The sequence below is a fragment of the Gobius niger genome, assembly GCF_951799975.1.
Source record: "Gobius niger genome assembly, chromosome: 1".
NCBI classification, from domain to species: domain Eukaryota; kingdom Metazoa; phylum Chordata; class Actinopteri; order Gobiiformes; family Gobiidae; genus Gobius; species Gobius niger.
Genome location: NC_136852.1, coordinates 27375111 through 27397416, shown reverse-complemented (window position 1 = coordinate 27397416; position 22306 = coordinate 27375111). Strand labels below are relative to the sequence as shown.

The 22306-nt window shown below is 42.1% G+C and overlaps 2 protein-coding genes across 2 annotated transcripts; one reads left to right on the top strand and one right to left on the bottom strand.

Moving 5' to 3' along the window:
* Positions 1–331: 331 nt before the first annotated feature.
* LOC306961642 (coatomer subunit beta'-like) lies at positions 332–16320 on the top strand. The gene is made up of 25 exons (XM_079554487.1): positions 332–448; positions 1058–1195; positions 1520–1606; positions 1699–1825; positions 3406–3554; positions 3712–3858; positions 3965–4064; positions 4151–4293; positions 5352–5551; positions 5660–5770; positions 5864–5952; positions 6037–6143; positions 6244–6387; positions 6454–6584; positions 7393–7600; positions 9209–9319; positions 9867–10081; positions 10297–10389; positions 11189–11369; positions 11448–11531; positions 12346–12447; positions 12906–13001; positions 13117–13191; positions 13280–14119; positions 15595–16320. Exons 1-25 carry the CDS (start codon positions 446–448, stop codon positions 15682–15684), a joined length of 3771 nt encoding a protein of 1256 aa, XP_079410613.1. The 5' UTR covers positions 332–445; the 3' UTR covers positions 15685–16320.
* A 186-nt stretch (positions 16321–16506) lies between these two features.
* Positions 16507–21836, bottom strand: mrps22 (mitochondrial ribosomal protein S22). The gene is made up of 8 exons (XM_079554473.1): positions 21693–21836; positions 20397–20557; positions 20155–20319; positions 19863–20006; positions 19673–19756; positions 19377–19522; positions 18525–18633; positions 16507–16717 (listed from the first exon to the last, which is right to left on the bottom strand). The coding sequence occupies exons 1-8, from the start codon at positions 21832–21834 to the stop codon at positions 16625–16627; spliced, it is 1044 nt and encodes a 347-aa protein (XP_079410599.1). The 5' UTR covers positions 21835–21836; the 3' UTR covers positions 16507–16624.
* Positions 21837–22306: the final 470 nt, after the last annotated feature.

Below are 22306 nucleotides of genomic sequence, written 5' to 3'. Positions count from 1 at the left end.
TATGGTAGGCAGAATGCTGGTTGCTCCAAGGCGATTCATGTGAAATGTTTAAAACGAGGCAAATCTTGAAATAGTGTGAACATATTTAGTCTATGATCTTTTGATAAAACAAGTAATTCAATTTTAGATGATGTTGTCGCTTGATAAGATGACACACGCATATATAGTTTGATATGAACCATCTCCTCTATGTGAACAACGTGTTCCTTGAGCATTGAATTAAAAACGGTACTGAGGCTCTGAGTCATTGGGATCTTATTATGCTTTTTAGTCGCCTCTGCGCCTCTGCCTGGGCCGTAATGTGAAAGGGCGTCACAGGAAGTGGATGCCTCACAGTTCGACTTTCCTCTGTTGAATCTTTTGGTCAGTGAAGTTGAGTTTTTGGACAGCGCAACTTTGGCCAACTTCAGAGGACAACAGCGCCAAGACGCACTGACGCGGAACCATGGTGAGTCCATTGTGCTCGGTTCGTGTGTTGTTTGCTGCTGTGTGCTGCTATCCTCGCGTCACTTTTACTGTGCGACGTGTCCTTTCCATAAATAAGGAACATATGCAACAACAGTGAGACAAAACAACATCACGGATCATTGTAGGGTATTTAAGGCGCGAGCAAGTTGAGTGGTTTTGGTTTTGTTTTAGGTGTAGGTCTTGTTTGTGAAAGTTAAAAGTTATGATTCGTTATGAAGCAGGCATGCATAATAATGTGGGCAGACTGACACACCTCCTCCAGCCATTCAGCCTGAAGATATGGTCTACAAGACAGGACAGACGAGTTATTTAGGCGAGATATGGCATTGTGTTTGTGTTATGACTTTTATTGTTTTGCTATGAGCCCAACATCACACTTGTGCCAGGACTAAAAACTACCAGTTAGATACATATGGGATATTTACTTCATTTACTCAGGCATGTTCTCCTAAGTAACTGCAGCCCTTATGCTTTTTCAGTCCAGATTGAGTTGTCATTTGCATTAGGAAAAAACAAATGTTCCATAAGATGAAAGTGCACATTGTCCAACATTCAAACCAATATAAAACATGTCTGTTTCTGCCCTCAGCCTCTGCGTCTGGACATCAAGCGTAAGCTCACGGCTCGCTCGGACCGGGTGAAGAGCGTGGACCTGCACCCCTCCGAGCCCTGGATGGTGATCAGCCTCTACAGCGGCACTGTGGTCGTCTGGAATCACCAGTCTCAGGCAAATAGCATCGCAATATCCCAAGAACTGTGCTACGATTAGGGCAAGAAGCCAGAAAACAATCACTGAGGTCTTTCATTGGACTGAGATTCACACACACTTTGCTAAACCATGTCAAAATGTTCTTTTCAAATGGATTTTGATCTACATTTAATCGTGTTTACATTATCACATGCATGATTAGCCCATTGTGCACATTGCATGACTTATTAGGCTGCCACACAAACCCGACAAATGTGAACTAGCCAAATGTCTTCTGATTTTTAACGTTGACAATCCCAAATTGAAATAACGATAAACAACAACTGTATTTGGAATGTGCAGACTATCGTGAAAACCTTTGAGCTATGCGACCTGCCCGTCCGAGTGGCGAAGTTTGTGGCCAGGAAACACTGGGTCATTACGGGCGCGGTAAGTTAATTACATAACTATTATTGTTTTATTCACAGCTGATGAGGAAAACGATAAAAAAAAGCACATTTCCTTTCCATTCCGTTTACCAGGATGACATGCAGATCCGAGTGTTTAACTACAACACTTTGGAAAGAGTCCACATGTTCGAGGCCCACGCCGACTACATCCGCTGCATCGTCGTTCACCCCACTCAGCCCTACATCCTCACCAGCAGCGGTGAGTAACAGCACATGTACTTACTGGGTGTGTAGATGTATTGGGGCGTATCTAAGTGACTGCCAAAACAGAAAGGGCGGAAAGGCTTAGATTTCAAACGATGACCGACTTTTATGGGGATTTCTTTTTTGCTGCTGATTAAATCAAGTGCCCCATTTTTAGTCTAGGTACAGCTCAGTCTTAAACAGAACTAAACAACACAGCACCAGAGGTATTAAATATGTAGTTTTTAAAAATGTTATTTGTGTGTGTACGTTTGCAGCAGTATCATTTGCCTTCTTTCTTTGTCGCCGTGTTGTTAAAGGAATAGGCCACCGTTTTTACATACCGAGATATGTTCTTACCTCACTTTAGCCGAGTTAATATATCCCTGTCTGGTCTTTGTCCGTGCGCTCTGTCACGCAAACGGAGCACATACGCAGCCTCTCCCACATGTCATATAGCTCCAAAAAAGCTCACGATAGAAGCTGCCAAGCTCTTCCACGTGTTCCCTATTTAAATAAAGTTACGTGAAGTGTTTTCATGCGAAGTATATTTACACAGAAATGTAGCATGTCGATTTTATAAGCAAATAAAAAGGGGGACTATATTGTGAGGCGTAATGATACGAGGAGCAAAACGTCCGCGCAGTAACTCCTAAAGACTTCCCCCGCTCACTTCCGTCAATAACCTTTAGGAGTATATAGTCCCCCTTTTTATTTGCTTATAAAATCGACATGCTACATTTCTGTGTAAATATACTTCGCATGAAAACACTTCACGTAACTTTATTTAAATAGGGAACACGTGGAAGAGCTTGGTAGCTTCTATCGTGAGCTTTTTTGGAGCTATGTGACATGTGGGAGAGGCTGCGTATGTGCTCCGTTTGCGTGACAGAGCGCACGGACAAAGACCAGACGGGGATATATTAACTCGGCTAAAGTGAGGTAAGAACATATCTCAGTATGTAAAAACGGTGGCCTATTCCTTTAATTTGAATGAAATAAAATGTGTTAATATAAAACTCGCAATACCATTGGATCTTAGACCAAGTGCATTCCAAAAGGGATTTACGTACGACTGAAAATTCAGATCTCGCGACACTCCAGTTTACAGGTGATGCCTCTGAGGACTGGAGTGTAGGCTTTAGTAATACAAATTGCAGAGTAAGTTAAAGGTGCATTCTGCAACTTTTTAGGTTAAAAAAAAAATAGATGTGTGCGTATTGGGCCTTGCTGAATGAGTGGTCAGCATGGCGCCTTTTCTTTCGTTCACGGTGGCCTCCACAACCCTCCAGGATCAAAGTTTTCGCTGCAGACGGACGCACAATGACCGCTCATACTCGGTGGGTCACTACAAGGTCAAATACGCACAAATATCAACTTGTTTTTTTTCACATAAAAAGTTGCATAATGCATCTTTAACGCTGACGATTTTGCAATTGAGCATATTATTCACACATGATGACACCAACGACGACAGATCATTTAGATGTTCTCAGAGGACATTGCAGTATATGACCTAAATAAATGCAGCGTTCGCTCATCGGCTGAGTTTTAGTAGCTTGCTCATTAGATGTGTCTGCTGTGCGCCTGCTGTAGACGACATGCTGATCAAGCTGTGGGACTGGGATAAGAAGTGGATGTGCTGTCAGGTGTTCGAGGGACACACTCACTACGTCATGCAGATCGTCGTCAACCCCAAAGACAACAACCAGTTCGCCAGCGCCTCTCTGGACAGGACCATCAAGGTACTGAAGTCATGTGGGCACACTTTACTTCTACGATAGAACATCACATTCATTAGGCGGTCATGGTGAATGGATTCCAGTGTCCTGACTTTTGACGAGCATTTGAGCGATGGCCGGGGCCGCAAATGGAAGCCACAAGTGTGTATTTTTGTTTCAGGTGTGGCAGCTGGGGTCCAAAACTCCAAACTTCACCTTGGAGGGCCACGAGAAGGGGGTGAACTGTATCGACTATTACAGCGGAGGAGACAAGCCTTATCTCATTTCAGGGGCTGACGACCACCTGGTCAAAATATGGGACTATCAGGTACGCTTGTGTGTTTCTTTGTTCAATCGGTGCCGCGAGTTGCGTTGAGTTTTAATCGAGAAGAAAGTGGCTCACGGACTCATTTGTTTCATCCGTCTTTGCTCAGAACAAAACCTGCGTTCAGACTCTGGAAGGTCATGCCCAGAACGTCACCTGCGTCTCGTTCCACCCCGAGCTGCCCATCATCCTCACAGGCTCCGAAGATGGTCAATTGTTTTTTTGATATTTTTGCATATTTTGAACAACAAAAACGTCCAAAAATGAACTTCTTTGACATCGATTCCTCTCATAGGCACAGTCCGCGTGTGGCACTCCAACACCTACAGGCTGGAGAACACACTGAACTATGGCATGGAGCGAGCCTGGTGCATCTGCAGTCAGTCCGGCTCCAACAGTGTGGCTTTGGGCTACGATGAAGGCAGTATCATCATCAAGGTAATGTCATTTATCTTGTGTTCAAAAGGATCAGGCATGGCTGATGAAGCAGGGTTAAATGTTGTTTTGTTACTTGATTGATCTTCAGTTTTAAGTGGATGCTCTTTATTGGGTTGTTTGCTCTTATTTGTCATAGATCTTCCAGTAAGTTTATTTGATGAAGTTCGGGGGGAAAAAAGGCATCACAGCAGCATCAGAATTACCTGTGACGAGGGCAGAGTTGGGCAAACTAAGGCCGGGGACAAAATTGCCCTTTAATCTGGCCTGCAAGAGATGGAAAGACACCTATGTTTTCATTGACATGGAAAAAGATAGCTCATCTGCAGCTATTTTGTTGCTTTTTCAAACGTGTTTCGGCATTTACAGTTTATTGGAAATTTGTACTGGTTTGAAACAACCCAATTCTAGCCCTGGTCTGGTCTAGCCTGGCATAAAGCCAGACTGACTTTATTTATGTATTTATAAATACATATAAAGACAGTCTGGAATGGCGTTAATAGGATGCAATTTCCAAATCGAGACTGGAGGGGGGGCTAACGATCGCAGTTTGAACGAGAGCGAACCAATCAAACACATAGTGACCTACGCTTTGCGTTTACGTCCTCCGCCATGATTGTTTGTATAAACATGTGCAGTCAAGTAAATGTTCCAGTGAAAGCCCTCAGAGCAGCTTCTTACTGTGGCTTAAATAGAGCTTTAATTTTTTAACCCCACCCTCCCATTATCTACAATGTCGGCGATTTTCGGACGTAGAGAAAGGGATAGAGACTTGCGTCAAGCCCCGGGGAGCCGTGTAACATCGTGGTGAAAATTCTCACATTTTCTTCAGATGTAGAGGATCCTCCTCCAATAAACTTATTCTGTGAAATCTTCCAAATCCAAAGTGTGTCCAAAAGAATTGGGATAAAGAAACACAGCAAAAGTTTAATCTTGCCTTGGGCGCCAAATTGTCTAGGGCCGGCCCTGAACAAACACCACCACAGCTCGATATCACTGTGCTAACGTACCTCGCTCTGTCGTATCAAGTTTTGCTCATTTCAACAAATGCAAATCGGCAGTTGGGGCGCGAGGAGCCGGCGATGTCCATGGACTCCAGCGGGAAGGTGATGTGGGCGCGGCACTCGGAAGTACAGCAGGCCAACCTGAAGGCTATGGGCGAGGCCGAGATCAAGGACGGAGAGAGGCTGCTTCTGGGGGTCAAAGACATGGGCAGCTGCGAGATCTACCCGCAGACCATCCAGCACAGTCCGAACGGGAGGTGGGTGATCTCGCTGCATCCCAATGGCTCGACACCTGATCTGTCACACTTTTGGGTGAGTATGAGATTTTTTGTTTGGATCCTCATGTGCATTCTGTTGATGATTAGATTTGTGGTGGTGTGCGGAGATGGAGAGTACATCATCTACACCGCCATGGCTCTGAGGAACAAAAGCTTTGGGACATCGTTGGAGTTCGTGTGGGCTCACGACTCCTCACAGTACGTCCTTTGCTTTGCCGCCATTTCACTTTCCACCATTTCACTTTCCGCCATTTCACTCTGTATAAATCTATCTTTTTGTTGTTGTTATAGATATGCAATCCGAGAAAGCAACAACAAAATCAAACTCTTTAAGAACTTTAAAGAGAAAAAAGCTTTCAAACCTGATTTTGGCTGCGAAGGTAATGTCAACTCACAGTAATATTCTGTGACATTTTTGCCATTACGTTAATGTCGTCTGTCGTTTGTGCTTTTGTCTTACACAGGCATCTTCGGTGGCTTCCTCCTTGGCGTAAAATCTAACAGCGGCCTCGGTTTTTATGACTGGGACACCGCTGATCTCATCCGGCGAATCGAGATCCAACCGAAACACGTGCGTTCACACTCGCCTGAACAGAGTTAAAAAGGGGCCTGAACACACCCCGAACCTTCTCCTGTTAATGCAACATCTGGTTGGGCTTTCCTGTCTGCAGATCTTCTGGTCCGACTCCGGAGAGCTGGTGTGTATCGCCACAGACGAGTCCTTCTTCGTGCTGCGGTACATGGCTGAGAAAGTGGCGGCCGCTCTGGAGAAGAAGGAAGACATCACCGAAGACGGGATCGAGGACGCTCTCGAGGTCAGAAACGGTTCATGGTTCAATCACAATTTGTCGGAAGCTCTGAATGATGCTTTGTTGGTGTAGGTTCTGGGAGAGGTGCAGGAGGTGGTGAAAACGGGCATCTGGGTCGGAGACTGCTTCATCTACACCAGCTCGGTGAACAGACTCAACTACTACGTTGGAGGGGAGATCATCACGATTGCTCACATGGACAGGTATAAAGTAAAGCAAAGAACACGTAGCCTCTAAAGGAAAATCAGTTTGGTGCCGTTCTTCCGATATTTTGCCATTAAATCTAAGAGTGTTGATAGGTGATGCATTATTTTTCAAAAGAATATCTCAGACATCCAGGTAGGTCCCTAAACAGAGTCTCAAACAATGCAGCTGGACATTTCTTGAGCCCAGTTGCCAACAGTTTAGTGATTTATCAAATCACTTCTTCCAGGGTCAAGACTGTGAAATACCCACAAGATCGCAAAGTGGGCGGAAACACAAACAACACGCAGACTTTGCCTCGAGTTCAGCTGCAAAGAAATTCTCTTTCTTGTCCAATAAATGTCCTGCAGGATCGTTCTCACAAAGAAAACCGTGGGCAGCGTACGGGGCAGGGTTCACTAACCCAGGTGCCCTTTGGTGCTTCTCTTGTAGCTCTTGAGACATTTTCTAAAAATAACAGTTCTATTTTCCTGCATTTGATTTGTTTCCCAATACAGTTATAGTTCTTGTGACTCAGTAAAAGTATAAATTTGTTAAGTGACAGTTTCACAGTGTAAAGTCAAGTCTTGGGAACATATTACTTTTAACTCGCAGAGCTCAAAAAATTTAAAATGCAAAATAGACCTCGGCTCTTAAAACGTCAATTAAGAAAATCTAACATAGACAACCATCACATTTTACCCACTGAAAGTCTGCAAAGTGCTGCACAGAGTACAGTTTATCATTAAAAAAATAATAAAGAACATTTATTTCATTGGGTAATTAGCTAATATATTTGTAATTTCATTGCCGTTTTGAAATTTTAAGGACCATGTATCTTCTGGGCTACATCCCCAAAGACGACCGAGTGTACCTGGGCGACAAAGAGCTGTCCATAGTGAGCTACTCCCTCCTGCTGTCGGTGCTGGAGTACCAGACGGCTGTGATGAGGAAGGACTTCACCACCGCAGACCGCGTCCTGCCCACCATCCCCAAAGAGCAGAGGCCCAGGGTGGCAAACTTCCTCGAAAAACAGGTCCGAAAACTTTTTCAGCTGGGATCCGTCTTTTATCACTATTTCTGCTAGTCCCTTGTGAAGCTCTTTCTGGAGTCACGCCTCGCCACTAGGGGGTAGCATTGCAACAATGTCAGCACCCTGCCATGTCCTACATTTTATCTTTTGTTCATCAAGGGCTTGATTATTGAAGAAAAAGTAACTGTTTGTCAGCAAATCATGTAAATCTCAGCATCTCTAAAATTGTTCTTCTAATGTACTACTTTCTATAATCCACAAACAACCTCGTCATGAGTGGCATGGGAGAGCAGTGGTTAGCGTATTCTTGTGTCTGCGTAGGTTTTCTCCTACCACTAAATTAACATACAACAGGTTCCGTGGCCAGGAATCCCCCGAAAAAAGAAACCCTCAGTGTGAGAGACTTTTCTAGTTACATAAAGGCGGAAACAACAAAAGCCTCTCCATATTCACTTCTTGCTTCTGGCTCTAAATAATAATCGAATTAGCTCAAAAAACCTATGTTTTTCTCCTGAATACGTAGCACGTTCATGGAAGCAGGTCAGTTTGTTTGGAGCTTTTTGAAGTGCTGTTCTGTGCGCTCTTCACGACTTCAACAGACTCTAAAATGCAGGATTTGAATGCATGCATAATTTAGGGAACATGAGGCAGCCAGATGGAGAGCAGCCTCTGGGTAGTACTTTTGGGTTTTCACTCACATATATTCATCTAAAGAGAGTTTCTTTTTTTTTTTTTTTTTTACTGGTGCTGCTTCTCCCTTGGCCCAAAGTTTATTTTACATCGACATATTTGATAGAGTCTTAAAATGTGGACTGTATTGATATAACTATATGATCATACTGTGGCTGTTCCTTCAATCATTTTAGATGTGCACAAAAATGAAATGTCACTTTTTATTCTCAAATCGTCAGCCTCTTTGCATAATTGTCTTTTTTACATTTTATTCCACTCCCTGTTGAATCCGTGTATCCTGACAATTAGAAGGTTTGTTACAACCTTAAGAAAGGCATTTTTGTATTTCCCTAAAAGTCTTAAAGGAGACATCTGCATCTTTTTTCTGTATTTATTTTTTAACCAATTTTTCCCATTTTTTTAAAATAGTTTTTTTCCTTATTTAATTGCTTATTTATTTAATTTACTTATTTTATTGCTTATTTGTAAGTATTTTTTTCTAATTTTCCCATTTCCCTCTCATTTATGCATTTTTTTTTAAATTACTGATATTTATTACTAATAAACTTTTTAAACCAAATTTGGAGATGAACCCGATATTGTACATTTGCAGATCTTCCACACATTGTTCTGTTTTCTTTTTCTCAATGACAAATTATTTGTATCAGAAAAAGTATCATTCAAGTGTTAGTATCGAAAACTAAGCATCGATAAAAAAATGTAATGGTACCCAGTCCTGGTAAAGCTAGGAGGCTAATGATAGGCTCACGTTTTCTGGATATTTTCATAATTTCTCAGTGAATTGAATCTTGATTTGGAATTTTACCCAGTAAAGTGTTTGGAGATGCTTTAAAGTTATTTACATTCACTCACTAAAGTTAAATTAAACATCTAAAAATACCTATTACTGAATGTTTTTTTTTTAACTGCTTTATACAGGGCTTCAAGCAGCAGGCTTTGGCTGTAACCACCGACCCAGAGCACAAGTTTGAACTGGCCCTGCAACTCGGTGAACTGAAGATCGCCCACGAGCTGGCCTTGGAGGCGGAGGTAAGCTCATGTACAGAGTGTGGTTTAATACAAGTAGCTATTATATCATCTACAGATAGTTTAAAATCATAGAAGATTGCCAATTGTTTGCGTTCACATTTTGTCAATACATTCAAGAAAAGCCAATAGATCAATATTTAGATGGAGAACCGGCCAGAATTGTGCAGGCTGTCCTCAATAGACTAGATCTAAAATATCATGAATGAAAAAGTTATTGGTGTTTTGAAATGACTAAGAAAAATAAGAGTGATCTTAATTAGCAAAAAATCATGTCTAAAAATGTCTTAACATTTGCAAATGTTTTGTTTTATTCCATTTGCAAAAAAAATGCCGATGTATTGGGTATTGTTACGATGCGGGTACTGCATTTTCTAACTCTGCAATAATAATAATTTGGTGTGACCCTCGTATCATCCTCCAGATTATACCGCCAAAACCTTGCCCTGGTTTTTGCTCTCTCTCTGAAATCTTCTAAATGTCCCGGTGTAAGCCTGTGTGGTAATCCTCTCTCCTCTCCCCCTCTGCTCCGTCGCACATCGGGTCCCAGTCCGAACACAAGTGGAAGCAGCTGGCGGAGCTCGCCACCTCCAAATGCCACTTCAGCCTGGCTCAGGAGTGCCTCCACCATGCCCAGGATTACGGCGGATTACTGCTGCTGGCCACCGCCTCCGGGAACGCTCGCATGGTGGGCAAACTGGCTGAGGGCGCGGACGAGGACGGCAAGACCAACGTGGCCTTCCTCGCCTACTTCATGCAGGGGAGGTGAGCAATATATTGTTTTGAAAAGGACCTAAGGTTAGAGATTGCACGTTGCAATTGCAATTTCATCACAATAACACATTCAACTATCCAGCAATTCGATAAATACCTGTTTCTATACAAATCATAAGAATCTACAGTGTAAAACTAAAATATAGATTGGAAAAAGTGCTTGAAATACACTCTTGTATAATGTATTGCTTTCTGCTCTCGCGCAGGCTGGACAAATGCCTTGACCTTCTGATCAAAACGGACCGACTGCCAGAGGCTGCGTTTCTGGCCAGAACATACCTGCCCAGCCAAGTGTCAAGGTAGAGCCGCTGCGAAAAAACTGGGGCTTCAATACTGGAGAAACCTTTAGAACCTGGTAGAACAGGGGTGTCCAAACTTTTTTCCTGTGGGGCCACATACTGAAGCGTACACAGGGTGAAGGGCCATAGATCGGTGGTTAGTGCCGCAAAACCTTTGACCAGCAGAGGTTAAATTGTGCCCCACACCTTTATTTCTGCTCAAAACCTTCATGCCAGCTCTGTCTCACAGTAAAAGGTTAGTTGTTAGGTTAGAATTGTGTGGCATTATTACATTTCACATAAAAAGGACTATCTCTGATTATGTGTCCCGATTCAGCAAAAAGGCAGAGGGCCACCAAAAATGGGTCTGAGGGCCGCATTGGGCCCCCGGGCCGCACTTTGGACACCCCTGTGGTAGAACATGCAAACTGCACACTGAAAGGCACCACATGGACCGCAATTGAACCTGGACATTCTGGAAATTCTCATATGTTAATTCATTAATATGTTAAATGGGACATTGCATATTAATGAGCAGGCAACTAGTGCTGTAAATATGCTGGATGAAGCTCAGAGCTAGCCCATGGGGTAAAAAGATATCAACATATACAGGTACATGAATATGCTTTCGTTCAGTATTAGTCTTCGTACAGGCTGACCCATGAGACACAGTTTACATCCTGTAGTCCATGATACTGTTGCAAGAAGACCACCGATCGCGCAATATTATCCGCACGTTACCGCATCTCTTACATCTCTATTGCCGGTTTACTAAATAATGCATGACTGCAGCCCTCTGCCCCTCTCTGCTGCCCCTCAGGGTGGTGAAGCTGTGGAAGGAGAGTTTGTCCAAGGTGAACCAGAAGGCAGCCGACGCTCTGGCTGACCCCTCCCAGTACAGCAACCTGTTCCCCGGGCTACAGCGCTCCCTGCTGGCAGAGAAATACTTGGCGGAGACTCACGTCAGGGTCCGGCCGGCCACGGAGTACTTGCTCATTATGGTCAGCGCAGGAAAAAAAGGTTCACAGTAACGCCTTTCATGGAAGGGATCGTTATTCACAATTTGTAATTTTTTGCAGCCAAATGAGGACCGTAATGTTGTGGAAGAATCAGAGGGTTTTATCGCTGAAGAAGAGCCTGACGAGGCAACGGTTAGTCCAATGGTACGATTACTGTATCCCAAGACCTGACTGCATGGTTATCTGAATATGGAATGTTAAGTTTGTTTTTTGCTCTCCTCAAATCTTTAAATGCATGAAGTCTTAATACCCCTTTATGCTGCTCGGTGGCGGCTTGTGATGGAAATTCTAGTTGGGGATATTGGGATTTATACAATGAGTTCAGCTTTAACGTATTTACTGCTGCCTGTCAGACTAATAGAAGTATTTAGCCACAGACAGCAAACACAAACAGACCCAAACATTGCAAGAAATTCTTTTTCCCAGAGCTCAGAGCATCAGAACTGACAAGTCAACTACACACAGCAAACAAACAAGGCAAAAGTTTCCGCAATGCAGTGCAAACAGCGGACAGCACAGCCTTAAAACATCAGACTGTTGCCTCACAATGCATTTACCACAAGAACAATGACATCAGAGCATAAATGAGTTGTTTATGTCATGCTACAGCCATGTTTAAAACAATAGTGCTGTACGCCAATATCAAGAGATAAATAATAATAGTCTTTGAAAGGCCACAAAGTCATGGAAGCTTCCCCACTTCTCTCTGTGTGAGAGGCAGGAAGGGTTGATAAAAACAAGCCTGTTTTCTGTTGTTTGTGGCAAAAATCTGATGTTTATACCTTCAATGTTCATACACATCAAGGACATTAGGCTGTTAGAATACCAACATAACTGTGAATTACAGTTTACTTAGTCACAGATGCCGTGGAACCTTTTTAACACTCGAAAAAGAAATGAATCCTTGAAGGAAATCAACAATCTTGCTTTATTTCTCCCCTTTATTTCTTTCTTACAGGAGGTGGTCAAACACACAGATACATCTGAAAATGCAACTGGACTAACACAGTCTACACATGAAGACGTTTTAGAAGAGTTTGCACCAGTAGCATCGCCTAAAGTAGGTCAAATAGGTCTATAAAATGTGTATGTATTACAAAAAAGTTAAAGGTGCTTTATGCAACTTTTATGTGGGGGAAAAAAGTGACCCAGCGGCTGTATCAGTGGTCAGCATGGCGCCTTTACTTTCCATCACAGTGGTCTCTAGGACACTCCAGGATCAATTATTTGGAACGTTTTCACTGCTGACGGACCATCACACCAGAAAACCTACAAAACAATTGATCCTGGAGCATTGTAGAGATCACTGTGATGGAAAGTAAAGGCGCCATGCTGACCACTCATAAGGCCGCTGGGTCACTACAAGGTCAAATATGCGCAAATATCAACTTTTTTTTCCACATAAAAGTTGTATAATGCAGCTTTAAGTTTGCTATCATCCTCATTGCCATCAAACTTGATGTGTTTACTTGAGATACTAAATTCTAAAAGATTCTAAATTCTTATTGTTTTCTTCAGGGAGTGGTCGAGCACTTTGTTGAAAGTGTATCTGTGGCTGCAGTGGCTGCAGTGGCCGCAGTGGCCTTGTCTACAGCAGAAGAAACAGTAGAGGAGGTAAACCTGAGAGCAATGCATTGATATTGATTTTTAACTGCCCCAAAAGTAACAACAGGAGAGCATGATACAGAATTCTACAAGTCTTGATTTTTTTTATTTTTATTTTTTTTAGGAACCAGTGGAACAAATCGAAGAAAGTGCGACTATAGTTGCAGAGGCAGATTCACCCGTAGTGGAAACAGTCATTGTAAGTTACCTATTCCTAAATGTAAACGATAAATATATAAAGCACGTAGAAAGATACGTCAAATATGTAATCACTGTGTTCTCGACAGGAGGTGGCAGAGGGCATAGCTGAAAGCACATCTGCCATAACAGACTCTACACTCAAAAAAATGGAAGACACTCACCAAAATGCTGCACCCAATGTGTCACCCCCATCAGAAGAAAAAGAAGTCATTGAAGTAGCTCAATCAGAATTAAAAGAAGATTTCGGAGAAGCACTCACAGCAGAGGAAATCGTTTTAGTGGAGCCAATTACGCAAACTGTTGATCCTCAACCAGAAATTGCACAAGACATTTCTGAATGTGAGAAAACTGTTGCGTCACTTGAAGATTTGAAAGAACTTCCAAGTGAAGCATCTGCCTTGCAATCCTCTGAAATGATTTTAAAAACAGGGGAGGAAATGATTGAGAAGATAGACCCGACGCCAACAGAGGCTCTCCTGGATACTACTATGGAGACTAATATAACATCGTCAATAACAACCAGTGACCGGCTTGTTCTTGAAGAAGTGAAGAACACGTCCCTTTTGGATGATTTGGTTCCAGATGTTGCAACAGCACAAGATGTAATCCAGAAAGCGCTGATTTCTTTTGACACTTTGGCCACGGAAGACGCGCCTGATCAAATGGCGGCGGCGACTTTTGCGGCACTGTCTCTCGATTCTGTGCTTGATCCAATCTCGGAGCCGTTATTGGAGGCGACACCGGTTTTGGAGCCGGTTTTGTCCGATAAAGCGGGGGACGCTGGGAGTCTCCATTGGGGCCTGGAGGCGCTGAGTGCTGGACCAGAGGCACTGGCTGTGGGACCAAATGTTACAGCCGTGGAAGAGCGTCCAGAGACGGGACGCGCCCCACCGGAGGAGGACATGGAGGACGACATGGAAGATGAGGTTAGGGGGGGTTTGGGTCTGTCAGTCCGGGGGGGGGGGGTCAAGTAGCCAAAATATGCACTAAAGTAAGAGCAGCGAAATGTGGTAGAAGTAAAAAAAAAAAAAAAAAAAGTTGTGACACAATAAAAATGACTCGAGTTAAAAACTTCTTAACCCCCACCTGAATTGGCTTTTTGAACAAAGTGTCAAAGTTGTAACTAAAATACAACAGAAAAAGTGACAAAAAAAAGCGATAACACAATAAAAAAGCGTTAAAAATACGACTAAAAAGAATCGAAAAGCAAAGAAGAAAGCCACATAATATGACAAAAAAACTACAAAAACAAGACAAAAACGCTTAAAAAATGTGGCGACAACTGAACAAAAAAGTTCTGATCAGTTTTGTCTTAGCTAGGTCTTAGCTTTACTCTTGCCTATAGACTGTAAGCCCAGGGTTGTCAAACCCGGGGCTCCATTCCTGTGTGGAGTTATGATTTTTTTTTTAAAGAATAACCAGAATGCTCATTCTAGCCACTAGAGGGCATAAAACGTATAAAAAAGGAAAGAGTTCCACACGTGTCCAGCAGAGGGCACTGACATAAGAGCTCAGGATATGAACAACACATAATAGCAACGTGGTAAATAGACAGTCTGCCCCAGGGTGGCTGTGGCTTCTATAACAGCTTACCACCACCGAGTGTGGAGTGAATGAATAATGACTACTATGTAGTACTTTGAGGAGCTTGTGACACAGGCTTGTAAAGTGCAATACAAGTGTAAGCCGTTGTTATTAATGAAGCTACAGTCAAGTTGGGGCTTTGACCAAATCACAGCTTATTATAAATAATTTATTGGAAACATTTTCTCTTTTATGTGGCCCGCGACCCGCCATGGGAGCTGAATTTTTGCCCGCGACCCAAAATGAGTTTCGACACCCCAGCTGTAAGCTAAAGGCGAGAAGCTTTAGATTTGGGTAAAGCTGAACTGGAGAAAATGCGCTCAGTGAAGGCGTGGGGTAAAGCTTCTTGAAAAAAGTGCCGAAAAAACAAGACGTAAACATGGATGACAATGAAATAAAAAAAGCATAATAAAAAAGTGACAAAAAACATCATAAAAGGTATAAACAAAAGGAGTTACAAACGTGACAAAAACGTGACAAGATCATCAAAAAAGCATAAAAAAACAACAAATATGAAAAACAAAGCAACAAACACAAAAAACAAGCATTAACAAAGTGATGGAAAAGCAACGAAAATGCAATAAAAACTGACAAAGTAGTGGCAAAAAAGCATCAAGAGTACATTAAAAAAAGCAACGAGGAAAACTCTTGTATCAGTTTTGTCTGGTGTAGGCGGGGGTTAAGAGGTTAAAGTGAAAACGTGCTTGGTGAAAATGCTACTTGAGGACTGTAGTGTGGGAGCAGAAAAGTCCAAGTTCTGGGATTCAATTTGAGAAAGAATATGAAGAGTAAGTTGTGCCGTTTGTTCTGTCTTCAGGGCCTCGACGATCTGGATTTGGACAACTTCGACTTGGACGACATTGACCCAGCTGACGTCAACTTGGACGAAGATTTCTTAGATGAATGAATTTTAAGACTCTTTTTCTCAACCCATCGACCAAAAGGGGAAAAAAAAGGACCACAATTTTTGGAATTACATTGTTTTCTTGTTTTGTTTTTAAGTTAGAGTTATGGGAATTCTACCTCTTAAGGCACGTCCTGGGGTCAGGTCCAAAACGGAAATTAAATGATAAATAAATGTCACAAAAAAAGGCAAACCCAGAGGAAAGCTAGGTATTTGTTTTTATTTTGTAAAAAAAAAAAAATATAGCTATAATATTAAATATAATGAACTACACTCTGGGTAAAATTGAGTTTCCTATCCGTCATATACGCTCCATATACAAACCATTTTAACTCGAAAGACACGCATCTAAAAAAAGTGCTGGATCAAAAACAGATGACCACAAAGTACATAAAAGAATCCGATCACTCAGAGGTCGCTCCCAGGAAAATGTTTTATTCACTCGCTCCAAATGTGATGTTTAGAAACTATGCAAACGTGCCTGGAATCAGTGACTGTTTACAGATAAAAAAAGAATATTCCTGACATGTTTCCTTTCTTTTTCATAGTAATTTTAGTGTCTTTAATACCTCAGAACAGTTTACCTCCTGTGTGGTATTTCAATAAAGGTACATATTAATATTCAACATGTAAATATTTGGCTTTTAAACAATCTGCCTGTTACCTACAAATATCACTAAGTGCTTTTAGTGTATTGAAGGATCAACTGAACTGCATATTTTTCATTAAAGTAACTTCAACCAAACGTTCTTGTAAAATGACTTTTATTTCAATATGTACAGCATTAATGAATGCGCGTCTCCTGATATTCAGCAAAGAATAACAGTTTGATATTTTACATGATGTTATAGGCAATATTCATTGTATTTCACACACCTTCAGAATATGACCAACTGCTCAGGTCGTAAACTTAAATGTCTCGTTTCTGTTAGAGAGGACAGAGTCAAACAGCAGTGCTTTCCTCAGCTGCTGGTTCGAACACCTGGAGAGCGAGCTCGATGTAGCCCGCCCTCTGGGACTCCTTCTGGGCGTAGATCTACGGGGACAAAAGGCAGAGGTTTAGGTACTGTACATCCAAAGTCGGAATAGGTAAGAACAAAAAGGCGAGGCTCAGTCCTGGTATTATCCGGCCTAAATCTGGCCTAGTGCCTGTAATGATCACGATGTCCATCAAGTGACTTAAGACACTTTTCATTTAATTCACTCAACCTAAACTCTTGGTCATGTTTGCATAACTGTAGCACTAGCTGTTTAAAAGGTGACTGTCCGAAACATGACTTACTCTCCACAATTATACATTACAACAGTACAAACAAAAGCTGGCATCAGGGTGCACCAAGCCACAACCTTTAAAGATGCATTATGAAACTTTTTATGTGAAAAAAAAAGGTATTTATTTGTGTGCATTTTACCTTGTAAAGACCCAGCGGCTGTATGAGTCAGCACGGCGCCTTTACTTTCCATCACAGTGGTCACTAGGACACTCCAGGATCAATTGTTTGGTAGGTTTTCACTGCTGACAGAGCTTCTCAATAGAACGCCTATATAACAATTGATTCTGGAGCATTGTAGAAACCATCTTGATCAAAAATATAGGCGCCTTGCTGACCACTCATACAGCAGCCGCTCGGTCACAAGGTAAAATATTCAACGATTATTGTTCATTCAAGCATTAAATAAACCTATAAAGCTGACATTCCTAGGTACCTGTCATTGTAGTGGACTCAGGTTATGATTTTAGACTACAGTAGATATTGAAAGAAAAGTTACCAGGGACAGGCTTGCGACCCACTTTTGGGTGGGTCTGATGTACCAGTTGAGAGCCACTGATGTAAATAACTCACTAGAACAACTGTTCCCAAAGCTCTGAGCATCATGGCTCCCTTATCGATCCAAAGAAACCATTGGGGCACTAACAATTCACACAATTTTATAGCCTACATATTAAGTAACACATTGCAATGACTTCAAGCTGAATACTGATTTAAAATAAGACATTTGAATAAATACATATCTTTTCAAGCCATTCTTCTCCATGTGACTGACACTCCACCAGAGGCCTCGAATCCCACTTTGAAAACCTTTCTAAATCACTGCAAAAATGAATTTCATGAGTCTTATCCTGACTCAAGTTTAACGAGATAGATTTAATCCTAGGTCTGGTCCGCTATGAAAGCAGAGGTCACACCGTCAGGTCAAGGTCAGTGCCATAAACACAAACGCAGTGATTGGGGTTCAGAAAACCTCAACCCTCCTAATAATTGTGTTAATGAGATACTGGAGACATGCATCTTCACACTGAACCGTGACTAAAGCGGGGGTCTAGCGTGACCGTGGTGATCATTCTCAATTAGATTTCGTTAACTCTCCTGCTGCTAACATTTCAAATTAAACGGCCGTCATTCTCAATGCGTCTCCGGACAGTTGGAGGCTGACGAGCTCTAATAGGAGCTGATGTGCCCTGAAACTGCTCCCTCTGTTCCCACACTGGAGGAGGAGGTGAGGGAAACTTTAGAACATGGCCCAGAGTTGACCTCGGGAGGTGACCCTGACTTTGGATTCATTACCCGAGGGAGAGGGGGAGAGAACTGGTGACCTCGGCCATTTCGGGCGGACTACATTTGCAGAGCGATCATTAAAGTTTAAAAAGAACACTATTGTGTATGTGGACTTGTTGTAAGGGCTGCAAAATTTAGCACGATAAAATTAAGTGAAAGCAATTCGAAAACACAACCTGTATCTACTGGTCTTATTATATCGCAGTCTTTGGTAAACTGGTAGAATCAAAGTGGTTCACCCCCAAATCCATTGTCACGGTTTGTGTAATGCAACCCAAGCCTCACCTTGAGGAGGTCGGCGCCCGTCGCCTGCTGCAGAGCGGCCTCCTGTGCAGATTCACTGTGAGGATGGACCATGTGGAAGAGTGACACTAAACTCACTGCATCCTGGAGCCTGAGGACAAACATGTGAAGAACAATTAAATCACTGCATAAAAAACACACAAGGAAACAAAATCACATAAAGATGGGCCATGTTACAACTATAGTTCCTAAATGTCCTGTACTCAATTTGAAAGCATGACAGAGGGATTATTACCATTATTTATATTCAACCTTATTAGTCCAGATAAAAACTCATTGATATTTACAATCTCTTTTACAACAGTGACCTTGCAAAGAGGGAGCAGCAAACAATGAATACGGGAGTGAGGAAATTAAATTGCTAGTTGTGTCCAAACTCATTCCTAACTTTCCTAACACATTCCTAGCTTCCAAATTCTTCACAGGGATGCGTTTATATGCACTTTATATATGCAGACACTCCAGTCTGCATATATTGGCGTATGAATGAAAAAGTGAGTGAGTAAAGCATTTCGGGCCTAACCAAGCTAGAAAAGCGCTATATAAGTTGAGACCATTTACCATTTACTGTTCAAAATGTCACAGAGATGCCAACAAACTAGCCTGAAAGTCCACAATATTGATAAGAATGCTTTATAATTCGATGCACAGTATAGACAAAACAAAGATTGTTCCACTAATATATACACATTTAAAGAAAATCCAGTATAGGTTGCTAAAGAATAGCCAGCTGCAGTCTAAACGCATTCATCTCTTTCCATAAGCATTAGAAGAAAAAGTAAACTAATATATTTGGAACACATTATACTGGCTGTTTAGCAGTGCAGCACTTACAGCTCTCTCTTCAGCATGTCTACGATGAGCCCGTCCACACGCCGAGCGTTCACCAGGTACCAGGCCATGCCCCCGAAGTGTCGAGTGGAGCGCAGCAGGTCATACTTCCCATGTTTGTCCAGGTCCTCATAGGTGGCTGTGTGTACCTTAAAGACAATCAGAGCCACCATGTTAACAGCTTTACTACATATTCAACAGACCACGTATTACACAACAATGAACCAAAAACCGCCTCTGTCTGCAGAAAGAGTCTTTGTCTAATTAGTAAATTCCACTACGCCACAACATTGTCTTACCTTAATGTAATCTGAGGAGTCTGGTTCAAATTGAACAAGGCATAAATTCAAAACATCTTCATGGCGATCCTGCGAGAACACCATCTAAAACAGAGGAGAGACATTACACTATTTGTTTCTACAGCCTGATTGCAACTTTTGTCAGCACAGAGGACAATCAAGACATTTCACTGCGGGTCTTGACATGTACCTTGAGGTTCTCCTCCTTGAAGATGTGGTGTGGCGTTAGCTTGCGGCCCTCTTTGGGGAAGTAGACTTGGACTAGCCGGTCCCTCTCCTCCCACGTCGCCTTCCTGAGAGTGCCGTTGGGCTCCCGTACAACGATGAAGCGCTCCTGTGCCAGTGCAAGGGTGACCGAGTAATGTAAAAAGTCTCAGCCATATTATATTCTTAATTCTAGCAATTGCACCAGATTATTGAAAGAACCTAAACAACGATGAAAAAGTACATGTTTAGACAATATATAAGCGCTAAATCCCTACCCTGTGTGGGATATCGTAGGTAATGTCCGTAAAGACATATTTGGCTGTGTCCATGCCGTCCAGGACGGTGTCTTCAGACAGCACGTCGTCTATGGGCTTCCTCTCGGGCAGCACTGGGGGCATGTGCAGGAGCTTCTTAGCCTGCTCCGATGCATTATTTATCGCCTGAAAGTGCACACATAACTCGCTAGCACAAAGGTATATCGTTATGAAATATTTCCAAGCACTTATAGAGTAAGAACCTGGTTGAGTTGTTTGTCGGTCATGAGTTTGTACGAAGGCAGCTTCAGGTCCTGTTTGATGGGTCGAAACACTTTCTGTAGGTCCAGGCCTGTTATTCTGCTGAGGACGTCCTGCACGGGTGGGTCCGTGAACTGGGGCTTTTTAGCATTATGGGAATGTGCTGTGGAGAGGAGTTGTGTTGTAGGTAAAGTAGCAGTAGTAGTAGTTTATTCGATCATTTCATTCCTTTAAACATTAAAACAAACATTTCCATCATTCCGTCTACAGCACGACTGAAAGGGTCTAGGCTGAAGTTAAAGACGTCACAATGATTGATTAACGACAGAAAATTAACCATGTGGACTGTTCCAAAATATGGAGGACACCGACATTAACCTCTCACTCCCCGCCTTAACCGAGTTCCAATTCTAAAAGCGTCTCGACTGGAGCTTACCGACTATAGGCCAGAGTAATGCCTCATTTGAAAGCTAAGACCTACAAAACTGACCATGACTTTGCGTTGGTAGTGTTTTTGTCGCTTTAATATCGTTGCTTTTCTGGTAAATTTTGTTGCTCTTTTTTATTGTAGTTTCATCTTTATTTCAAGAAGCTTTTCGATTGGGTAAAGCCAAACTTGAGAATATGTGCTCGGTTCAGGTGAGGGTTAAGAGGTTAAAACGTCAGCTACATAAGTGTCCTGCCCAAGGAGGAAACAGTTGAAGGACCAATTCACTGGTTTCCCTCGCATCAACCCAAAATATATTTGGTTATTCTTCCACCTATTGACCATAAACCTATAGCTCAAGATGAGGAGGTGGGTCCATGTTTGTAGGATGGGTCGAATGGACAATTTTACCTCGACCTTAAAGATCCTTAATGAATATCTGACAGTTGACTATAGTGTTGCCATATTACGATTAATTTCAACAACGGAATTCTGTAAACCGGGATTACTTGACCTAACAGTTCCTTTTGTCCATGAATAAATGCTACAATATTATCCCCTGCTCTAGTCAGTTTAGTAAAGCAGATTGTTGGTGATGTTTTCACTCCGAGAGCTCTATGACACAGAGTCCCAGTGCAGACATTCACCGTCTCTCTTTGCTCCTAATGACACAGCACCTCCACACGAAGGGCTGTAACGCCTCAAGGAGCATTTCACTACTTTGCCGATACTAAAGGTACATTAAAGTGACAAGAATAAGGCCTTAGTTTACCTTCGATTAGGGATATCCATTGCAACCGTTTCCCACAAGGTCAGCGTGATACCCACACTCTATCCACTAAACAGTTACTTTCCGAAACCAGACACTTACCGACATCTTCTGATTCACCGCAAAACGTCCTGACGCAACATCTCGCCAAAATATGTTTATTTTTCGGTGCATTTTTCCCCCGAGAAAAGCTCCGAAGCATAGATCCATGGAGCAGGCACCGTGCTGCTCCCACCGCCGCCATGTTTGTTGTTACCTCACGGCGTACGCGACGCACGTGACCTTTCAACTTATTTCTGCAACGCTCATGGGAAATGTAGTTTACAGCCAATTTTCACGAAAAGAACTGTCCTTTAATTTATTAATATTATAATATATTATTATAATATTATATTATATATATATATTAATATAGTAATATATATATATAAAAGTTTACTTTTTTTTTTCAAAAACAGTGTGCATGTCTTGATAATTTGAATGAATGAAATGTTAATTTTTTTTTTGGTTGCAGCACTCCACGCAAGTTCCAAATCATCAACCAAAAAAGGTTTTGGCAGAAGAAACTCAACAACATCAAAACAAACTTTTTGCATTAAATTCACATTCTATTAAAATAGAACTGTAACTAAATTCATTACAGCAAAATGAACCTCATGAATCACAAAATGAATATGAATTAATGATGCCCTATCCCATTTCACGGATTTTAAAAC

Bases quoted from the DNA above. Each gene is read 5' to 3' on its own strand.
- LOC306961642 (XM_079554487.1), top strand. The intron at 5,771-5,863 runs GTACGTCCTTTG...TTGTTGTTATAG, and splicing joins TGGGCTCACGACTCCTCACA to ATATGCAATCCGAGAAAGCA. The intron at 10,082-10,296 runs GTGAGCAATATA...GCTCTCGCGCAG, and splicing joins GCCTACTTCATGCAGGGGAG to GCTGGACAAATGCCTTGACC.
- mrps22 (XM_079554473.1), bottom strand. From the start codon at position 21,834: ATGGCGGCGGTGGGAGCAGCACGGTGCCTGCTCCATGGATCTATGCTT. The intron at 20,558-21,692 runs GTAAGTGTCTGG...TCCTCTCCACAG, and splicing joins CGGTGAATCAGAAGATGTCG to CACATTCCCATAATGCTAAA. The intron at 19,757-19,862 runs GTACATGTCAAG...CCTCTGTTTTAG, and splicing joins TCAAGGAGGAGAACCTCAAG to ATGGTGTTCTCGCAGGATCG.